This window comes from Oculina patagonica, chromosome 3 (assembly GCF_052425735.1).
Source record: "Oculina patagonica isolate OP01 chromosome 3, crgOcupat, whole genome shotgun sequence".
Lineage (NCBI taxonomy): Eukaryota > Metazoa > Cnidaria > Anthozoa > Scleractinia > Oculinidae > Oculina > Oculina patagonica.
Genome location: NC_135760.1, coordinates 3,236,867 through 3,255,328, shown reverse-complemented (window position 1 = coordinate 3,255,328; position 18,462 = coordinate 3,236,867). Strand labels below are relative to the sequence as shown.

At 41.1% G+C, this 18,462-nt stretch overlaps 3 protein-coding genes across 3 annotated transcripts; 1 reads left to right on the top strand and 2 right to left on the bottom strand.

The window, feature by feature from the left end:
- Window positions 1-6,534: 6,534 nt before the first annotated feature.
- LOC144645943 (uncharacterized) lies at window positions 6,535-8,965 on the bottom strand. The gene is made up of 2 exons (XM_078505458.1): window positions 7,784-8,965; window positions 6,535-7,714 (listed from the first exon to the last, which is right to left on the bottom strand). The coding sequence occupies exons 1-2, from the start codon at window positions 8,963-8,965 to the stop codon at window positions 6,881-6,883; spliced, it is 2,016 nt and encodes a 671-aa protein (XP_078361584.1). The 3' UTR covers window positions 6,535-6,880.
- A 10-nt stretch (window positions 8,966-8,975) lies between these two features.
- Window positions 8,976-10,150, top strand: LOC144645942 (uncharacterized). The gene is made up of 2 exons (XM_078505457.1): window positions 8,976-9,651; window positions 10,134-10,150. The coding sequence occupies exons 1-2, from the start codon at window positions 8,976-8,978 to the stop codon at window positions 10,148-10,150; spliced, it is 693 nt and encodes a 230-aa protein (XP_078361583.1).
- A 1,662-nt stretch (window positions 10,151-11,812) lies between these two features.
- On the bottom strand, window positions 11,813-17,660 carry LOC144646132 (adenosine receptor A2a-like). Its single transcript, XM_078505659.1, has 2 exons — window positions 17,518-17,660; window positions 11,813-14,479 (listed from the first exon to the last, which is right to left on the bottom strand). The coding sequence occupies exon 2, from the start codon at window positions 13,562-13,564 to the stop codon at window positions 12,605-12,607; it is 960 nt and encodes a 319-aa protein (XP_078361785.1). The 5' UTR covers window positions 13,565-14,479; window positions 17,518-17,660; the 3' UTR covers window positions 11,813-12,604.
- Window positions 17,661-18,462: the final 802 nt, after the last annotated feature.

Below are 18,462 nucleotides of genomic sequence, written 5' to 3'. Positions count from 1 at the left end.
CTAAAGTGTGATTTCCGTAAGCTATAATTTTTGACTGGTGACCACTGTACATGTTTCAAGTACTCTTCGTCATTTTCCCCAAAGGTGTATTAATTTTGATGTAGGCTTTTTCCTTTCAACTGTTTTGAACATAATTACTTGTTGATCAAACTTAAATTTGCTTCATTTCTTCTTGAGTTTCTTACATCATTATGCAATTATAACGAATCAAGATATAATTTTGAAACCGTTTTGCGGAAATTTTAACAAAATACTAGTGTAAAAAGGACAAGGCGAAAGTTTTTGCGGAATTGATATGTCTCCGTTTTCGGACGTCTAGGCGATTTTCAAATCTGCGGTCCTTAAAAAGAAAAAAACTTTGCTTGCATGCTAGTTGGAGATCCCAAAGTATTTAACATTGCAGATGGTGCAAGGGACCAAGTATACACCAGTTTTATTCGCTGTGGAACATCTAAGTAAAAAGACACAATATTCGCCTTGGTTTTCTTATATCTTTCCTTCGCTTTCGAAATTTCAACTCAAGTCTTGTCAAAATATCGACGATCCGATTCCAGGATTCATTATAAAATTGTAATAAGGCGTTCTCTAGTAAAAATTAGTTTGAAATTATAAGCCTTCGGCAGCCAGTCTGCTGTCTTCGACGAATAAAAAACTATGCGTTTTTGCCTATATCGTCTACACTGATACGATCGATAACATTCATCGTTTTCATCGAAAACGCTTACATTTGAAGACGCTTCTCCAGAGCGGAGACACTTAAAAAAGGAGCCGTTAAGCCCTATCGTATCAGTGTGGACGGCAAAAACGGAGCAAAAACGCATTAGTGTGAACGAGTCGCTATATTGTTTAAGGTTAGTTCTCATATGATCGCCCCGATCGTTTCTTTCGCATCTATCGTTTGCAAATTCTGAGAAGATCGTAGGCGATCGAAGCGATTGGAAGCGATCGGCGGTTCTCACAATCATTTTAACCCCAGATACAACACAATAGCAGCCTTCAATGAAAAAGCAAAACTCTTGGCCTCCTATCTCCTCAGTTATTACAGTTTTACGGCGAAGAAGGGAAAGAGAAGCTAGAAGGATAGAACTCGGGAGATCAGAGCGATTGTGATCGCCCCAATCGTTGGAAACGTTAGCGATCGTCTGAATAATGTTCTCATATAACTGCCTCGATTGCAAGAAAACGTTGTGAAGTGACAGAGGCGATAGAAACGATCGGGGCGATTATACTGAGAACCAGCCTTTCAGCGCCGCGTGTCGCTTGCGGCATTTACGTGTTAACAGGGTCTCATCCGTGCAATGTGCGTTTTCTATTTACTGAGGCTGAGCTCAGGTGCATTTAGACATGTTTCCAATGTTGGTTTTATTGTTTGGTTTATGTCGAGCGTGACTGTAGAATTCAAATTATAATAGAAAATATTTAAAAACAATTTAAGCTTTCAGTCCTTGCCCTTAAGGCAAAAATAGGAAACCATTTTCAAATTAATTAAGAGACTCAGTGACTATTTTGCTTTCTCGAAGGCTCGCGAAATAACATTATTTTCCGCGTGTTTAAAACAATCCAATCAAAACTTGTGCTAAATGATTTTTTAAGGATAAAAAACATGGAAAAAGCCTTCACACCCGGCGGATCTGAACTTTCAATTGAAAAATACAGAATGTTCTAGATATTTATGTGCGTCTTAAATGGTCTCCACATTTTTGGCTACCCATGCTCGACACATTTCTCCTGACCTAAAATCTTAGGCACGTGCCAAGTTTTAGGGGTGCTGTGCTCAATACGCTTATAATGCAAACTGTGCTTTGACAAACGTGACAAATTTGCATTTTAATTTATAGCTAACAACAGGGTAAAAACATTCCGTGTTAATGATGTTTTAGCAATAAAATTTTGCGCACGAAAAGGTGATATTTTATTCATTAAAACCAAACGAATTCATTTCAAATATTTGCCGTCGTAGGCACTAGAGAAAATGCGAGGCGGGCCTCAAAAGTACATGGATTCATCAGTAATATTATATTGATTTTCACTAAAATTCAAAGGCAAAGGGTTAGCGTGAGTCAGCATTCGAAAAATTCGATATTTTATCTGGTTGTTTTTTAAGGCAAAAAGTTTGACTTGCTATACTCAAATAGTTGTCCCATTTTCGAAAGCGCGGGCAACACGGAATATCATGTTGCCAACAAGTCTACGAGTAAAATAATTGCTGATTCGCAGGTGTAAGATAGGCGGATAGTCAGTGGACACATGTTCAATGAAATTGTTGCGTAGGAAGTGACTTTTCTGTAAAATTTGGCGTTCTGTTTGGGCGCAGACATACTTCAAGTCAATACGCATGTACCGTAAAAGCAGTTCATGAAGATGGCGCGCGCGTTCGACGCGCAAGCGTAATAAAGTACGACTGCGACGGCGCGGAAATTTGGCAATGAAACGATCGTTTCTTGGCCATTTTACGTGCTCGCGTAAACTGGCATTTGCCTAAGGAAATCCCCACACTTTGCATTCTATGACAAAATATGCACTTTTATTTTTTCATTGTCAACGTATCCTGCTTCGCGCCGTTCGCATGCGCCTAGAATGGAGACCGATAAATGATGAAGTCACCCTTTTTTCTTTCGTCGTGGCCAGCAATTTTTATGCATGTACCTAATCGTACCTTTTTGGTACGCGTCTGGCAACATATCAGGCGAGTTTGGTCGAGCCATGGTTCGTATTTTGGCGAGACGCAGTCAAGTCAAAATACCCATGGCGAGACTGACCAAGCCTGATATGCAGCCGAAGCGTATCAAAATTCGCAAGTAGCCAATTAGAAGCGCGATCTCCGTCCACATTTATTATATTTAATTGTTCTCGTGCTGCATCATTTTATCTTACTTGACTGGCGAGTTCCTTATGGAACTCACGTTATCTTAGAAGAGCTATTGACCTCGTGCTGGATTATTCTGTCTTACTTGGCTGGTGAGTTCCTTATGTAACTCACGTTATCTAAGAGCAGCTTATTGACCTCGTGCTGGATTATTCTGTCTTACTTGGCTGGTGAGTTCCTTATGTAACTCACGTCATCTAAGAGCAGCTTATTGACCTCGTGCTGGATTATTCTGTCTTACTTGGCTGGTGAGTTCCTTATGTAACTCACGTCATCTAAGAGCAGCTTATTGACCTCGTGCTGGATTATTCTGTCTTACTTGGCTGGTGAGTTCCTTATGTAACTCACGTTATCTAAGAACAGCTTATTGGCCTCGTGCTGGATTATTCTGTCTTACTTGGCTGGTGAGTTCCTTATGTAACTCACGTCATCTAAGAGCAGCTTATTGACCTCGTGCTGGATTATTCTGTCTTACTTGGCTGGTGAGTTCCTTATGTAACTCACGTCATCTAAGAGCAGCTTATTGACCTCGTGCTGGATTATTCTGTCTTACTTGGCTGGTGAGTTCCTTATGTAACTCACGTTATCTAAGAACAGCTTATTGGCCTCGTGCTGGATTATTCTGTCTTACTTGGCTGGTGAGTTCCTTATGTAACTCATGTCATCTAAGAGCAGCTTATTGACCTCGTGCTGGATTATTCTGTCTTACTTGGCTGGTGAGTTCCTTATGTAACTCACGTCATCTAAGAGCAGCTTATTGACCTCGTGCTGGATTATTCTGTCTTACTTGGCTGGTGAGTTCCTTATGTAACTCACGTCATCTAAGAGCAGCTTATTGACCTCGTGCTGGATTATTCTGTCTTACTTGGCTGGTGAGTTCCTTATGTAACTCACGTTATCTAAGAACAGCTTATTGGCCTCGTGCTGGATTATTCTGTCTTACTTGGCTGGTGAGTTCCTTATGTAACTCACGTCATCTAAGAGCAGCTTATTGACCTCGTGCTGGATTATTCTGTCTTACTTGGCTGGTGAGTTCCTTATGTAACTCACGTCATCTAAGAGCAGCTTATTGACCTCGTGCTGGATTATTCTGTCTTACTTGGCTGGTGAGTTCCTTATGTAACTCACGTTATCTAAGAACAGCTTATTGGCCTCGTGCTGGATTATTCTGTCTTACTTGGCTGGTGAGTTCCTTATGTAACTCATGTCATCTAAGAGCAGCTTATTGACCTCGTGCTGGATTATTCTGTCTTACTTGGCTGGTGAGTTCCTTATGTAACTCACGTCATCTAAGAGCAGCTTATTGACCTCGTGCTGGATTATTCTGTCTTACTTGGCTGGTGAGTTCCTTATGTAACTCACGTCATCTAAGAGCAGCTTATTGACCTCGTGCTGGATTATTCTGTCTTACTTGGCTGGTGAGTTCCTTATGTAACTCACGTCATCTAAGAGCAGCTTATTGACCTCGTGCTGGATTATTCTGTCTTACTTGGCTGGTGAGTTCCTTATGTAACTCACGTTATCTAAGAACAGCTTATTGGCCTCGTGCTGGATTATTCTGTCTTACTTGGCTGGTGAGTTCCTTATGTAACTCATGTCATCTAAGAGCAGCTTATTGACCTCGTGCTGGATTATTCTGTCTTACTTGGCTGGTGAGTTCCTTATGTAACTCACGTTATCTAAGAGCAGCTTATTGACCTCGTACTGGATTATTCTGTCTTACTTGGCTGGTGAGTTCCTTATGTAACTCACGTTATCTAAGAGCAGCTTATTGACCTCGTGCTGGATTATTCTGTCTTACTTGGCTGGTGAGTTCCTTATGTAACTCACGTTATCTAAGAACAGCATACTGACCTTGTGTGGATTATTCTTTCTTACTTTGCTGGTGAGTTCCTTATGGAAGTCACGTTATCTAAGAGCAGCTTACTGACCTCGTATGGATTATTCTGTATTACTTGATTGGTGAGTTCCTTATGGAACTTACGTTATCTAAGAAGAGCTTATTGACCTCGTGGTGGATTATTCGGTCTTACTTGGCGGGTGAGTTCCTTATGGAACTCACGTTATCGGAGGTCAGTAATTGACCTTTTGCTGGAATATTCTGTCTTAATTGGCTGGTGAGTTCCTTATGGAACTCACGTTATTTAAGAAAAGCTTTTCGATTTCGTGCTGGAATATTCTATCTTACTTGACTGGTGAGTTCCTTATGGAACTCACGTTACCTAAAAACAGCTTATTGACCTCGTGGGGGATTATTCTGTCTTACTTGGCGGGTGAGTTCCTTATGGAACTCATCGTATCTGAGGGTAGCAATTGACCTCGTGCTGGATTATTCTGTCTTACTTGGCTGGTGAGTTCCTTTTAGAACTCACGTTATCGGAGGTCAGCAATTGACCTTTTGCTGGATTATTCTGTCTTACTTGGCTGGTGATTTCCTTATGATTATTAAAAAAAATAATTTAATAATGAATTATTAAATTATTTGGTAATATATTATTATTAGATAAATTCATGATGACTTGATTTGCAACGATATCACGGTCACTTTGAAGTAAAGTAGTGTTACCGTAGGATGAATTGAAAAGTGGTTTTATTTTAAACCGGTACCTCGTAATTTAAATTTAGCTGGTGTTTAGCGGCCTTTAAAGGAGAAAAGCTTTCCCGCCAAAACTAAACCTGAGCGCGCTCGCTATTCAGATTGAAACAATGGAGTCAGGATTTCTAAATTTTTGGCTAGGTTTTGACTTTGAGAATTTAGAGAATGAAACTCAAAAAAAAGGGTGGAAAAAGGCAGAAGAGGAACTTGATAAAAGTGTTGAAAACCAAAAAGGTATCGATACGAGCAGGTCAACACAACTTGCAGTACGTACCTGGCAAGCATGGCTTCAACACAGCGATTTTTGGCTGAATTTGGGTACTGTAAATGATCTAATAAACGTCCGTGGCGTCTATTAAATTTTCGGGGTCCTAGGGGAGGCGTTAAATAGATACGAGGCGTTTAATAGAGAGGGGCGTTTACTTAACTTAACTGTAGCGACGTCAGCAAAACAAATAGGATGCGTAGTTTGCATGCGGAGTAAGATACCAAATAGATTAAGTGAGTAGGAGACTTATCTATCCTGCGCTAATGCAAAGCCTAGAGATGTCGTTCATAGTTTGGTATCGACATTTTGATCGTCATCGGGGTCAACCATTTTGGCGTTGTTGGCCTCTTCGATGTCCGACTCAAGCAAGAAACTAACTATATTGCGTGATTCTACTCTATGGAGCGTTTTCTTGGTTTTTGAGATTATTCTTGGAGGGGGCGTCTATTAGATATGGGGCGTTTATTACAGAGGGGCGTCTAATACAAACTTTACACTTCAGGGGGAGCGTTACATACGAGGCATTTATTTGAGAGTGGGCGTTTATTAGATCATTTAAGGTACGGCAATATATTGAAGCGATCTTTGACTTCCTGAGCATTTCAGTTCTAGTGCAAGTGCTTTAATTCTATAAAATGTGACTGTATTTGTTTCATATACAACAAGTTTCATAACACGAGGTTGGCATATAAGGGAAATTTAATTCAGTGATTTACAAAGGTTAAATGTCCTCTTCTTTGCATTACTGTTATTATCATTATACGTTTTTTAATCATGATGAAATATGCCCGCAATTTCTTTTTAACAATTACTGCTTAATAATAAAGTATTATTTCGTTTGTCTCACGACGTAGTCACGTGTGATGGAGATTGCAACGTTTCGACTGCATACTGCTAGTCTTCATCAGGCGATAAGGTCGACTGGTTGTGCGTTAGCTTATAAAGCACACGGCTGCACTGTGATTGGTTGGTTTTCAACAGCTCTGATTGGTGCATTTCGATCCTCAGTGTTCTGCATGCTGGTGTACTGTTGCTCCCTCGGCGGTCCGCAGTCGTACAGTTCTCCTGTTGTTGTGTTTTTTGATCGTGGGCATCCATGCTTCAGGAATTTCAATTCCACTGTCCCTGTTGATATTATTAGGGTGAAGTCTTATGTCGGAATCGCCTCTTTGACCCGGCGTGTGTACCAGTGCGAGTCACGATCAATAAACTTTACCTCATTCCAAAGCGGGTAGTGTCCGGTGTTGTTGGTATGCTCTGCAACGGCGGAAGTCTGGGTGCGTGCGAGTCGGATATCCCGGTCGTGTTCTTTGATCCTATCTTGCATAGGTCTTCCAGTCTCGCCGATGTAAACTTTGCCACATTCACAGGGAATCCTGTAAACAACGCCATCTTGCTTAGTCGAATCAACAGCGTCTTTCGGCCGTACTAGTTGTGATCGTAGTGTAGTTTCCGACTTGAAAACAGCGCGCACGCCTTGTTGTTGTAGGCAGCGGCGAAGTTGCTCGGAAAGACCTTTGACATAAGGTAGAACGGCAGTAGATTTAAACTCAGCCACGGGTTCAGCACCGGTGTTCGGTTTTCTAGTCTTGGTGACCTTCTGCAAGAAAGAAAAAGGATAACCATTAGATACAAGAACAGATGACAGATGTTTTTTCTCCTTGGAGATTACAGATGGTTTTGTTACGAGACGTTTAGCGCGTTCGTAAAGACACTTTACAATACCGCGTTTTACTGATTGAGGGTGATGTGAATCATACGCTAAGTATTGATCAGTGTGTGTAGGCTTCCTGTATACGCTGGTGGTGAGGCGGCCGTCTGGTTCTCTCGAAACTGCGGTGTCAAGAAAGGCAAGTTTGCTGTCACTCTCTGTTTCCAAGGTGAAGCGAATGGAAGGCTGCTGGTTGTTAAGATGTTGTAAGAAACTATCGACGTTCTCGCGATCCAAGATGGTAAAGGTATCGTCTACGTAGCGTTTCCATATCTTAGGTTTGTAGGATGATGAAGCTATTGCCTGCTCCTCAAAGCTCTCCATGTAGAGGTTAGCAATAACAGCGGAAACTGGGCTTCCCATGGCTGCGCCTTCTTGTTGTTCGTAGATTGATCCGTTATACTGGAAGTATGTGGATCTCAATACAAACTTCAGAAGATCAGCGATCTGAGCAGGTGTTAGCGTTGTGCGGTTAGCAAGGCTGGGGTCATCCTCTAGTTTCCATAGCGCGGCTTGTACAGCGCCGTCGATAGGAACGTTGGTAAACAGCGACTCTACGTCGAAAGACACCATGACCTCGTTGTTCAGGATCGTCTCACTGCTGATGGTGGACACGAAGTGGGCTGAATTAGTCACCGTGAAATCCGAGTTACCTGTTAAAGGAGACAAGATGTTAGCTAAGTAGGCGGATAAATCATATGCAAAGGTGTTAACACATGATACAATAGGTCTTAAAGGTATATCGGCCTTGTGGATTTTTGGTAAACCGTAGATTCTCGGCGGCTGTTTATGTCGCGGTCTGATCTTATTGTAAACAGCCTCTGATAGATCTCCGTTTCGTTTCAAGGTCAGCAGTTCTTTAGACAACTTTCGGGTCAAACGGTCTGTCGGGTCTTTGTTCAGGAGCTGGTACGGTCCGTTCTCGATCAGGGTAGACATCTTAGTGCGGTAGGTATCAGCATCCATGACTACGCTAGCACGTCCTTTGTCGGCTGGGAGAACCATGATGGACTCGTCCTCCTTTAGGCTTTTAAGCGCGCCACGCATTTCCTCCGTGATGTTAGGCTCTGGTGGTTCAGCCTGTTGAAGGATACTGTTGACAGTTCTTCTGACCGTGTCTGCTTGTTCGGCGTTTAGTTGTCTTATAGCTGATTCGACATTGGCGATAATCTCCTTGGCAGGGACGTTCGCAGGAGTTACGGCGAAGTTCAATCCTTTCTGCAGCAGGGCTATCTCGGCGTCGTTGAGGGTCCTAGAAGATAAATTAATAACCCAGTTAGTTTTGTCAAGGTACGATGTATCAGCTGGGGATACAGCCGCCTGTTTTTCGCGCAAAAGTTTTTCAAACTTCTGCTTTTGTCTGTCTTTGCTGGTATTAAAGACTCGCTGGGTGTTGATCTTGATCTGTTCCAGCACTCTGTCAGCGTCCTCTGTCGAGAGAGCAGATGTTACGCTCTGTGATGTGGAACCTGCTTCCTTCTTCGCATCTGCCTTGGCCTTCTGCGTTAGTCTGATCCTCAACATCACGGAGGAAATGCGTGGCGCGCTTAAAAGCCTAAAGGAGGACGAGTCCATCATGGTTCTCCCAGCCGACAAAGGACGTGCTAGCGTAGTCATGGATGCTGATACCTACCGCACTAAGATGTCTACCCTGATCGAGAACGGACCGTACCAGCTCCTGAACAAAGACCCGACAGACCGTTTGACCCGAAAGTTGTCTAAAGAACTGCTGACCTTGAAACGAAACGGAGATCTATCAGAGGCTGTTTACAATAAGATCAGACCGCGACATAAACAGCCGCCGAGAATCTACGGTTTACCAAAAATCCACAAGGCCGATATACCTTTAAGACCTATTGTATCATGTGTTAACACCTTTGCATATGATTTATCCGCCTACTTAGCTAACATCTTGTCTCCTTTAACAGGTAACTCGGATTTCACGGTGACTAATTCAGCCCACTTCGTGTCCACCATCAGCAGTGAGACGATCCTGAACAACGAGGTCATGGTGTCTTTCGACGTAGAGTCGCTGTTTACCAACGTTCCTATCGACGGCGCTGTACAAGCCGCGCTATGGAAACTAGAGGATGACCCCAGCCTTGCTAACCGCACAACGCTAACACCTGCTCAGATCGCTGATCTTCTGAAGTTTGTATTGAGATCCACATACTTCCAGTATAACGGATCAATCTACGAACAACAAGAAGGCGCAGCCATGGGAAGCCCAGTTTCCGCTGTTATTGCTAACCTCTACATGGAGAGCTTTGAGGAGCAGGCAATAGCTTCATCATCCTACAAACCTAAGATATGGAAACGCTACGTAGACGATACCTTTACCATCTTGGATCGCGAGAACGTCGATAGTTTCTTACAACATCTTAACAACCAGCAGCCTTCCATTCGCTTCACCATGGAAACAGAGAGTGACAGCAAACTTGCCTTTCTTGACACCGCAGTTTCGAGAGAACCAGACGGCCGCCTCACCACCAGCGTATACAGGAAGCCTACACATACTGATCAATACTTAGCGTATGATTCACATCACCCTCAATCAGTAAAACGCGGTATTGTAAAGTGTCTTTACGAACGCGCTAAACGTCTCGTAACAAAACCATCTGTAATCTCCAAGGAGAAAAAACATCTGTCATCTGTTCTTGTATCTAATGGTTATCCTTTTTCTTTCTTGCAGAAGGTCACCAAGACTAGAAAACCGAACACCGGTGCTGAACCCGTGGCTGAGTTTAAATCTACTGCCGTTCTACCTTATGTCAAAGGTCTTTCCGAGCAACTTCGCCGCTGCCTACAACAACAAGGCGTGCGCGCTGTTTTCAAGTCGGAAACTACACTACGATCACAACTAGTACGGCCGAAAGACGCTGTTGATTCGACTAAGCAAGATGGCGTTGTTTACAGGATTCCCTGTGAATGTGGCAAAGTTTACATCGGCGAGACTGGAAGACCTATGCAAGATAGGATCAAAGAACACGACCGGGATATCCGACTCGCACGCACCCAGACTTCCGCCGTTGCAGAGCATACCAACAACACCGGACACTACCCGCTTTGGAATGAGGTAAAGTTTATTGATCGTGACTCGCACTGGTACACACGCCGGGTCAAAGAGGCGATTCCGACATAAGACTTCACCCTAATAATATCAACAGGGACAGTGGAATTGAAATTCCTGAAGCATGGATGCCCACGATCAAAAAACACAACAACAGGAGAACTGTACGACTGCGGACCGCCGAGGGAGCAACAGTACACCAGCATGCAGAACACTGAGGATCGAAATGCACCAATCAGAGCTGTTGAAAACCAACCAATCACAGCGCAGCCGTGTGCTTTATAAGCTAACGCACAACCAGTCGACCTTATCGCCTGATGAAGACTAGCAGTATGCAGTCGAAACGTTGCGATCTCCATCACACGTGACTACGTCGTGAGACAAACGAAATAATACTTTATTATTGTACTCTACCACGATGAATAACCACAACATTTTTTATGACAATTACTGCTTAGACCTTTAAGTAATAAGTTCACCATGACAGTTACCTAACCTCGTTCGCAGATCTCACGTGGGCGATCTGGTTTTGCCATGCCATGCGATCTCTCTTTTAAAATGTCTCTGTGAAATTTATTAGCAAAGGCAAGGCAATGTCGCTTAGGTGGAGATCATTGTCCCTTATCACGTGATTTGTTAGGTTGGCAATGAATTACAGTCAACTCTCTAGCTAAGACGGACACCTCCGGGACTGGTCGCAACTGTCCGTCTTAGAGAGGTGTCCGCCTAGTAGAGATTCGAGGTAACATGACAGCAGTAATTCTGAGATAATAAGGCTAATTAAACCTTTGCACAATGCAACGAACATTTGCAAACTGTAACAAGACGAAAATAATAAAAGGAGCGTATTCGCTTGTTAACGCAAAAGTTGAGAGCTTCTACAAACTGTAATACTGTAAGTAGGAAACGACCTCTTTAGTGCCCATACACGTAGGCAGATCTAGAGAAGTAATCCGTAAAAGCGTCATTGCTTTTGGTTAGTAAGCATGGTATACAAGTATCCTTAGGGCGCTGACTAACTTTGCTTTAGGTCGATACGAGCTCGGAAGTATTTTCGCTATAAACATGATAAAACACTTCTCAAATGTACGTCCGTTAATGATTTCAAAGTGTCCGTGTCCGACTTGGGGTGTCCGTCTTATAGGGAGTTTGGCTACGTATGACTGAAAACGGCAGGTACATCGCGGTGTCCGTCTATAGAGGTGTCCGTTAGGGGTTGACTGTGCTGCTTTGTCTCGATTCTCCGGCTTGCTTGCGAAATGAATATCTGTGGATGCAGAAGCATCACGCGGGACGAGGGTTTGGTCCCGTTCCAATCCGCCTGCGGGGATTGACGAACACTCGTCCGTTCTAAGAGAAAGGGTGTGGTAGGGGAGATAGAGATAGCATACTGACTGATGGTGGTAGCTCAAGCAGTGTGAAGCTCATTCTGTAACTGTCAAATAAGTTGAAATCGAAGAAATCTGAAGGAACTTAGTTTAGTAAAGGCGGTGGAAAACGAGGACACATTGTTGCGGCCACATTCATGTTTCTTGCAATTGGGCGAGCAAATTAAACGAACGGAACACAAAACAAATGTTTTATTTCCATGCTGTGCAAACCGGGAAACATTTGTTGTGGACAACAAAATGTTTCTGAAAAAAAGATCAGAAACATGTGGTTCGGACGCTACGATGAGAATTAGAACCGAACGTAACATCTTCCCCGATTTAACGATATATCAGTACACAGTCACAATTAAGCAAAACATTGAATTTACTACAATAACATAACAGCGACAGAGTAATCTCTAACGTTTCTGACAACAGCTTTATACGATGATATAAGAAAATGATACTGTATTCTAGTCTCTTTATCCACTTAAAAAGTACTTGTTAGGTTTACCCCGATATAACGATATTTCCGGTTATTTTACACCATGTCGTTATATCGGGAGTTTCGATATAACGATACTTCGATATAACGATATAATTTTACTGCTCCCTTGGCATAGCGTTATATCGGGGTTCCACTGTACCGGGTTTGTGGCTTTTGTTGTCATTTCATTAGCATAAAGTTCTTAATCCATTATACAAAATCATAGGGAATATATTTTAGGGCACATGAGTGTAACATGATTTATCGGGATCAGCTTCAGTCCGCGAACGAAAGGCAGCTATTGTAATTGGATAAACCACGTTTCTTCGTCTCGCCATTATTTTGCGCATGCCGAGCACGCGAATAAACGCCCTGCGGAACTGCGTTACTCGCCATGCGTAAAGCAGCGGGTTCACACACGAACTGAAGTACGTTAAAGTAAGTGTAACATCGCGGGCAACGTGAAACCCGAACGTTCTGCATTCGATACACTGTACCATTATCAAATCAACCAGCAAGAAGGGAAACCAAAACGAAAGAAACACCACCAGAACTATTAACATGGTCTTTGTTGTGGATTTCTCTCTGGATATGGCGTTTTTTAACGCTGTATTTCCCATTGAAGGTCCTTGCATAAGCGTCTGGGTATGCGCACGAATTGATCTAAAAATCCCGCCATACGCCAAGAAAATAACAACGCTTGGTAGAAAACAGCCCAATGCGTAGAGGTAAATCTGGTAATTTTGGTCGACCCAGCCCACTAACGGTAAAACCGAAAAATGAACCGCGTAAATCCATATGATTGCTATGGAAACCAAAATGCGACGTCGCGTCAGAACTTCTTGGAAATTGAGTGGCATATTGACGGCGAAGTAGCGATGAATAGACAGCGCTGCCATGTTTAGAAGCGAAGACACTCCCGAGATGATAGCGAAGAGGTAATGGGCAACAAACACTGGTTCGCTGTCGTTCCAGTAAGTTCCAATTAGCAGAGTTTCGGCGGCGATTCCCATTAGGAGATCAGAAATCCCTAAACTGATTATGTAGTAATTTTGCAAAGTGCGCAGCTGACGGTATGGGTCTTTGATGAACGCCGCGCAAACGAGGACGTTTCCGAAAATTGTAAACAATGAAATAAAAACGTAAAATATCATGCTTGTAAGGTTTGTGTGAAACCAGTAGCCTTCGAAAAACATTGTTTGACGTCAGAACCCGCTATTCAGACTTCCTGTGCTGTTGATCGATGTGAATGAAATAAAACGATTGCTCAAAGAGATAAAATGATAGGTCGTTCTGTGTTTAACAGCAACCCAGTTCAGTTCCTTGTTCGTTGCAATGTTTCAGCAATCGGGGATAAAGATCCTCTACGGTGTTTTTGTTTCAGTATTCTTTTCAACGTGCCTTTTTCGTCAAGTACACTTTTTGTGGTCTATCTGAAGAGTAGCAGCTTTACTAGGTTGTCTTCCAGAATGTTTGCGTTGAACTGCGAAAACTGTGTTCCGTACTGGGTCTTTTAATCGCAGCAGTTAATGATTCAAACCAAACTTTCTCAACTATTTCAGAACGTCTAATGTCCCCTGCTCCAGTTCAGGTTTCTGTAAGAAAGTGCTAAGCAGGCGCACCACTTAAATTTTCAGCTCTCAAATGAAATTTTTCCTTAATTGCGAGGAACCAAATGACGCGCCAACACAGAACAACAGCAAACCAGCAGTCGGGATGGTGTAAAAAACGTATTCACGCAGATATTGAGTAAACCACTGGAGTGCAAACTTCGCAGCGACAAAGCAGTTCACCGTACTTCTCTTCTAATAAACCCGCCAGCACACGGTACAAACAACCTTAAACGTGATGCCCTATTTTGTTGTTTTACATTTTTCTGCGTCCTCTTCTGTTCTGCCTCAGTATCCCACAGAGCTCCAAGTCGGCGGGAGGTCGATCTGTTAAGCCACTATCTCATTCGTTTGCTAAAAACACAGTTCTTTACTGGAAGATTTGCGTCACTCTCGGTGAAAAACATGTCTGTTATCTCTCGACCTGACCATTTTTTCCGTGTTCTCAGCTTGTCTTCCGCTTTGCTTTGTCAATCACAGCATATCAGCGATCTCTGTTTTCTGTAAAGTAAATGACAAATTACGAAACAGGTGAACTAGTTTGAAAATGAATTAGGAGGGTTATTATGTCATAAGAAAAATTGTAAGGTAATTACTTTTTCCGATCAGGAAAAAAATAAGATTAAAATAAGAATCTTCTTAAGCTACAGGATTTTTTACGTGGAACAAATTTAATTCCGATATAGAAAACGACTTAAGTTGTTTTTGTTCGAATTTGATCCAGAAGGAGATTAGTTTTCTGCTTTATATTTTTGCTCGATTTTATGTCTTAGAACTAATTATTCGAATTCTCAATTGTCTCCGCAAATCTGTCATCTCGTTTTGTTGCTCTCTAGGATGACAAATAAATGTCTTTCCCAGGAACAAATGAGCCACAAATGTCTGTCAAGTTTGACAGAAAGTTCGTAAACGAGAAACAATTTTCGACGATAGCGTGTCAAATTTGAAGCCGGACAAGAGCCGACAGTTGCAATCAACATCCGATTAATTTCGGCTTTTTAATTACTTTAGATAAAATGAAATTGAGCAATGCAATATACTAAATTTGACCATAATATCACAGTAACTAATTACAGCTTAAACACAATGAAGGCTCGGTACGTTAAAATGAAAAACATATTATGAAGAAAATTTTCTTTTCGGAAAAGATTTGGAAATGTTTACTGTAGCTTGTAGAGGCTCCCTGATTTACCAACTTTTTTGTTACCGGTTTTCTAAGATTACTAAGATTTTAAAATATATGAAATATATAATGGAAGGGTTATATCGTAGTAACAAGACTTTCGGTTGAAGCATTTCTATTTATAAAATCCATTAGTTTATTGTTTGCAGGAAAGGGATGCAAATAACGCACAGAAACAGTTCAAATAAAAATTGTACCCTGCGGACGACCCTTTGTGACAGAAACCGCCGTCCGATAAATCGAGATTTAGATTGAACTAAGCGAATCAATTTAATATCATCGATTTAACGCGGATTTTGAAAATGAATATGATTGTTAGTATGCGGATAGATTAGGTTACAATGTATGCTTCGAAAAGATAACACCTTTAAAACGACTCATATTTGAGTCGTACTTTATACTAGACACCTGTCTTATGGCAAGGTAGATAATACCCGTATCACGTAGTATAGCAAGATATATCATCTTATATACACTTTCCCGGATTTGTGGCTAGCAATATCCTGTCGTTTTCTTTATTTTTAAGCCGTCTAGACTATTGCTGTCAAAACACAATCCCAAAAGGAGTACTTTAATATTTCAAGGCCCCAGTGATCTTAATCTATAAAGCGACGAGATAGAAGGTGAAAACATTGGAACAATGCATCACGCAGAGCCATACGAGCGAAAACGATAGCAACATACGGCGCAGAAAAGAAGGCACACTAGATACCTTTCTGAAAGCAACTAACAGCAATACGAAAACCAGCTTGATCCTTGCTGAAGAAATTTAAATAAATTTAATTTACTTACTAAGCTATTTTTACAAAGCGAAACCGATCGCGAGTGTTCGTCTCTACAAAGTCATTACACGACCTAGCACTTTATAAATTGGAGAAAGATTGATTAAAAATCGCAGCATGTACCAATGGAACATTGACTTCAAGCAGCCTATTCATTATACGCAAATAGGCATAAACATGAAGGCGATCTGTTTACCCGCAGTTATGTTTTAAATTTCATGAAAATGAATTTACCGCTTTAATTTGATTTTGGCGATTACAAGCGGGAAAAAGAAAGCAGAAAATATAAATTATAACCTATTTATAGTTACACAAGTTAATGTCTCGCTGATATATAGTTTATATGTGTGGTATTTCAAATGGCCTTACCTTAATTTCTTAAACTCATTAATCTCGTAATCCTATACTTTGCATAATTTGTTACCAACTTCCTTAATTAGATCTCAGAAAACGCAATTCGATATTACCAGAAAAGAAACATCCCCTAGCAAACACAAAACTACCAAAAGAGAAATCCAATAATAGCTTTTTTAAAAAAAGTCAGGAAAATGCGTCATTCGATTCACAAAGTTTAACATCCTTTCTTACAGAAAATAAACGCTTTTAAATCCACCATATTTAAAATGCAGTGAACGGGGTACCGTTCTATACCGTTCTGATGTCAGCTAATGCCTTTTTTAACCTGATCTATGGATATTCAAAGCAATTCAGGAGAGTACATAAGCTTTTGAAAGAGTACTTTTACATTTTACGTTTCCCGCCGTTATTCAAAATGGCGGATTTATGCCACTGGAAATTAAACTAAAGACGTCTATGGAAGCGTGGAAAGTTAAAGATAGCTGTTCAGCATTCGTTTAAATTTATATTAGAGTTATTAAACTTCACAAGGGGGCTTTAAATGGTTGCAATTTTGTGGACCAAAAACCGTGCAACTTTAAATAAAATAAAATGGCAACATTTCTTCATTAATTTTTTCTCCTCGTTTTTTTCTAATATAAAACAAAATGTCGACACTTCTGTTGTTTAGTTTGACTATATATCTATATATGTTGTTTCATTCGTTGATGATTGCGATCTCGAGCGATTAAAATATAATAAAGCCTTTAAAAGTTACAACAACACGAATAAGTCATGATTTAAATGCAACATATGACTGGCTTCCAAATGATCTCCGGACGGTTAACTTGATTGTGTACGTTTAACTTCGATTCCCCTATATGCGCGCGCATGGCCAAACCTTTTCCCCATATTACATATCATATTATTTTCCCCATATTCTAAAGAACGAATAAAAGTAGGTCGTGCGCCAGACAATGTTCACTCTCTCTCCGGTTTTGGTTCAATATCTAGCAATCATTTAGAAACCAGCTTCATATCTATTGACCCCATGAGCAGTAGGAAAAACTAAACATTGAAAAAAATAACATTTCTTTCACACACTGGCAAAATACCATCAAATGTTCAAAATCTTAGCTTTTTTCGCCGAAAAAGAGAAATTTTTTATATCTGGGATGAATAAATTTGAGCGCCATTGAGGCGGAAATTAATATTTGTCTCTAAAGTGTGTAATTTACCTTCGCAGTTTTCATTCCGGGCAACTCCAAGGCCACGGGAATCAAAGCGTCTCAGGTATATGACAAGAACTGATCACTTTTGGCTGATCACGTTTTTAAAAACACAGAGAAGCTGAGACTCTTCTGTTGTTATACACCAAGTAATGCAAGTTACATAACAATATTCAATCGCCAAAAATTTCAAATTAGAGTCGTTGTGCGCATATGTCAAACTTTAAGCCTCGGGTTGTCAAAGCTCAGAATCCGTTTGGTTTTTATGTGTCAGTTTTCGTACCACCTGGTACAAAACAATTGAAGTTTATTTGCGTAATGTTGATCCACAACAGTTTTCTTTTTGTTCTGGGCAAGTTTTGATGCCACCTCATTTTGTTTCAAATTCAGCCTTTGTTTCAACGTGCGTACAAACAGGAAAAGTAAATGTCTAAGTGTACAAACAGAAATAAGGGCAGCTAATAGTATAGTTCTCACGTCGCTATAAAAATGGCGTGATTAAATATGAGATTCAGATAAAAAAAATATTGCAGTGCGTTTTTCACTGATTAAAAGTGACGAAATTTTAATTCAAACGGCGACTACAGGCCAAGCCGCGAACACAACAGAAAGATATCGCTTGGTTATTGACGATCGCGAATAAACACTTTTTGCAGCTCTGACCGGGTATTTGCTCAGAACTGTAACACACGCAGGAAGGATATTCCTAAAATTATATAAAAGAAAAACTTTATGAATTGAAAAATCAACACAGAAAGCAGTTTCTTGCGTGTCGCAACACGAGGATTGCTGAAGAATTAAAATAGACGAATCTACACGAATTCTTATGAATGACATTTCTTTTTAACTGACCAGCTTCGCTTACATTCCTAATGGATTGCTGTCAGTCATCTGTCGAGTACTAACCTACAAATGACAATTCGAAACATTGCTGTTGGATTTTCTATTACCCAT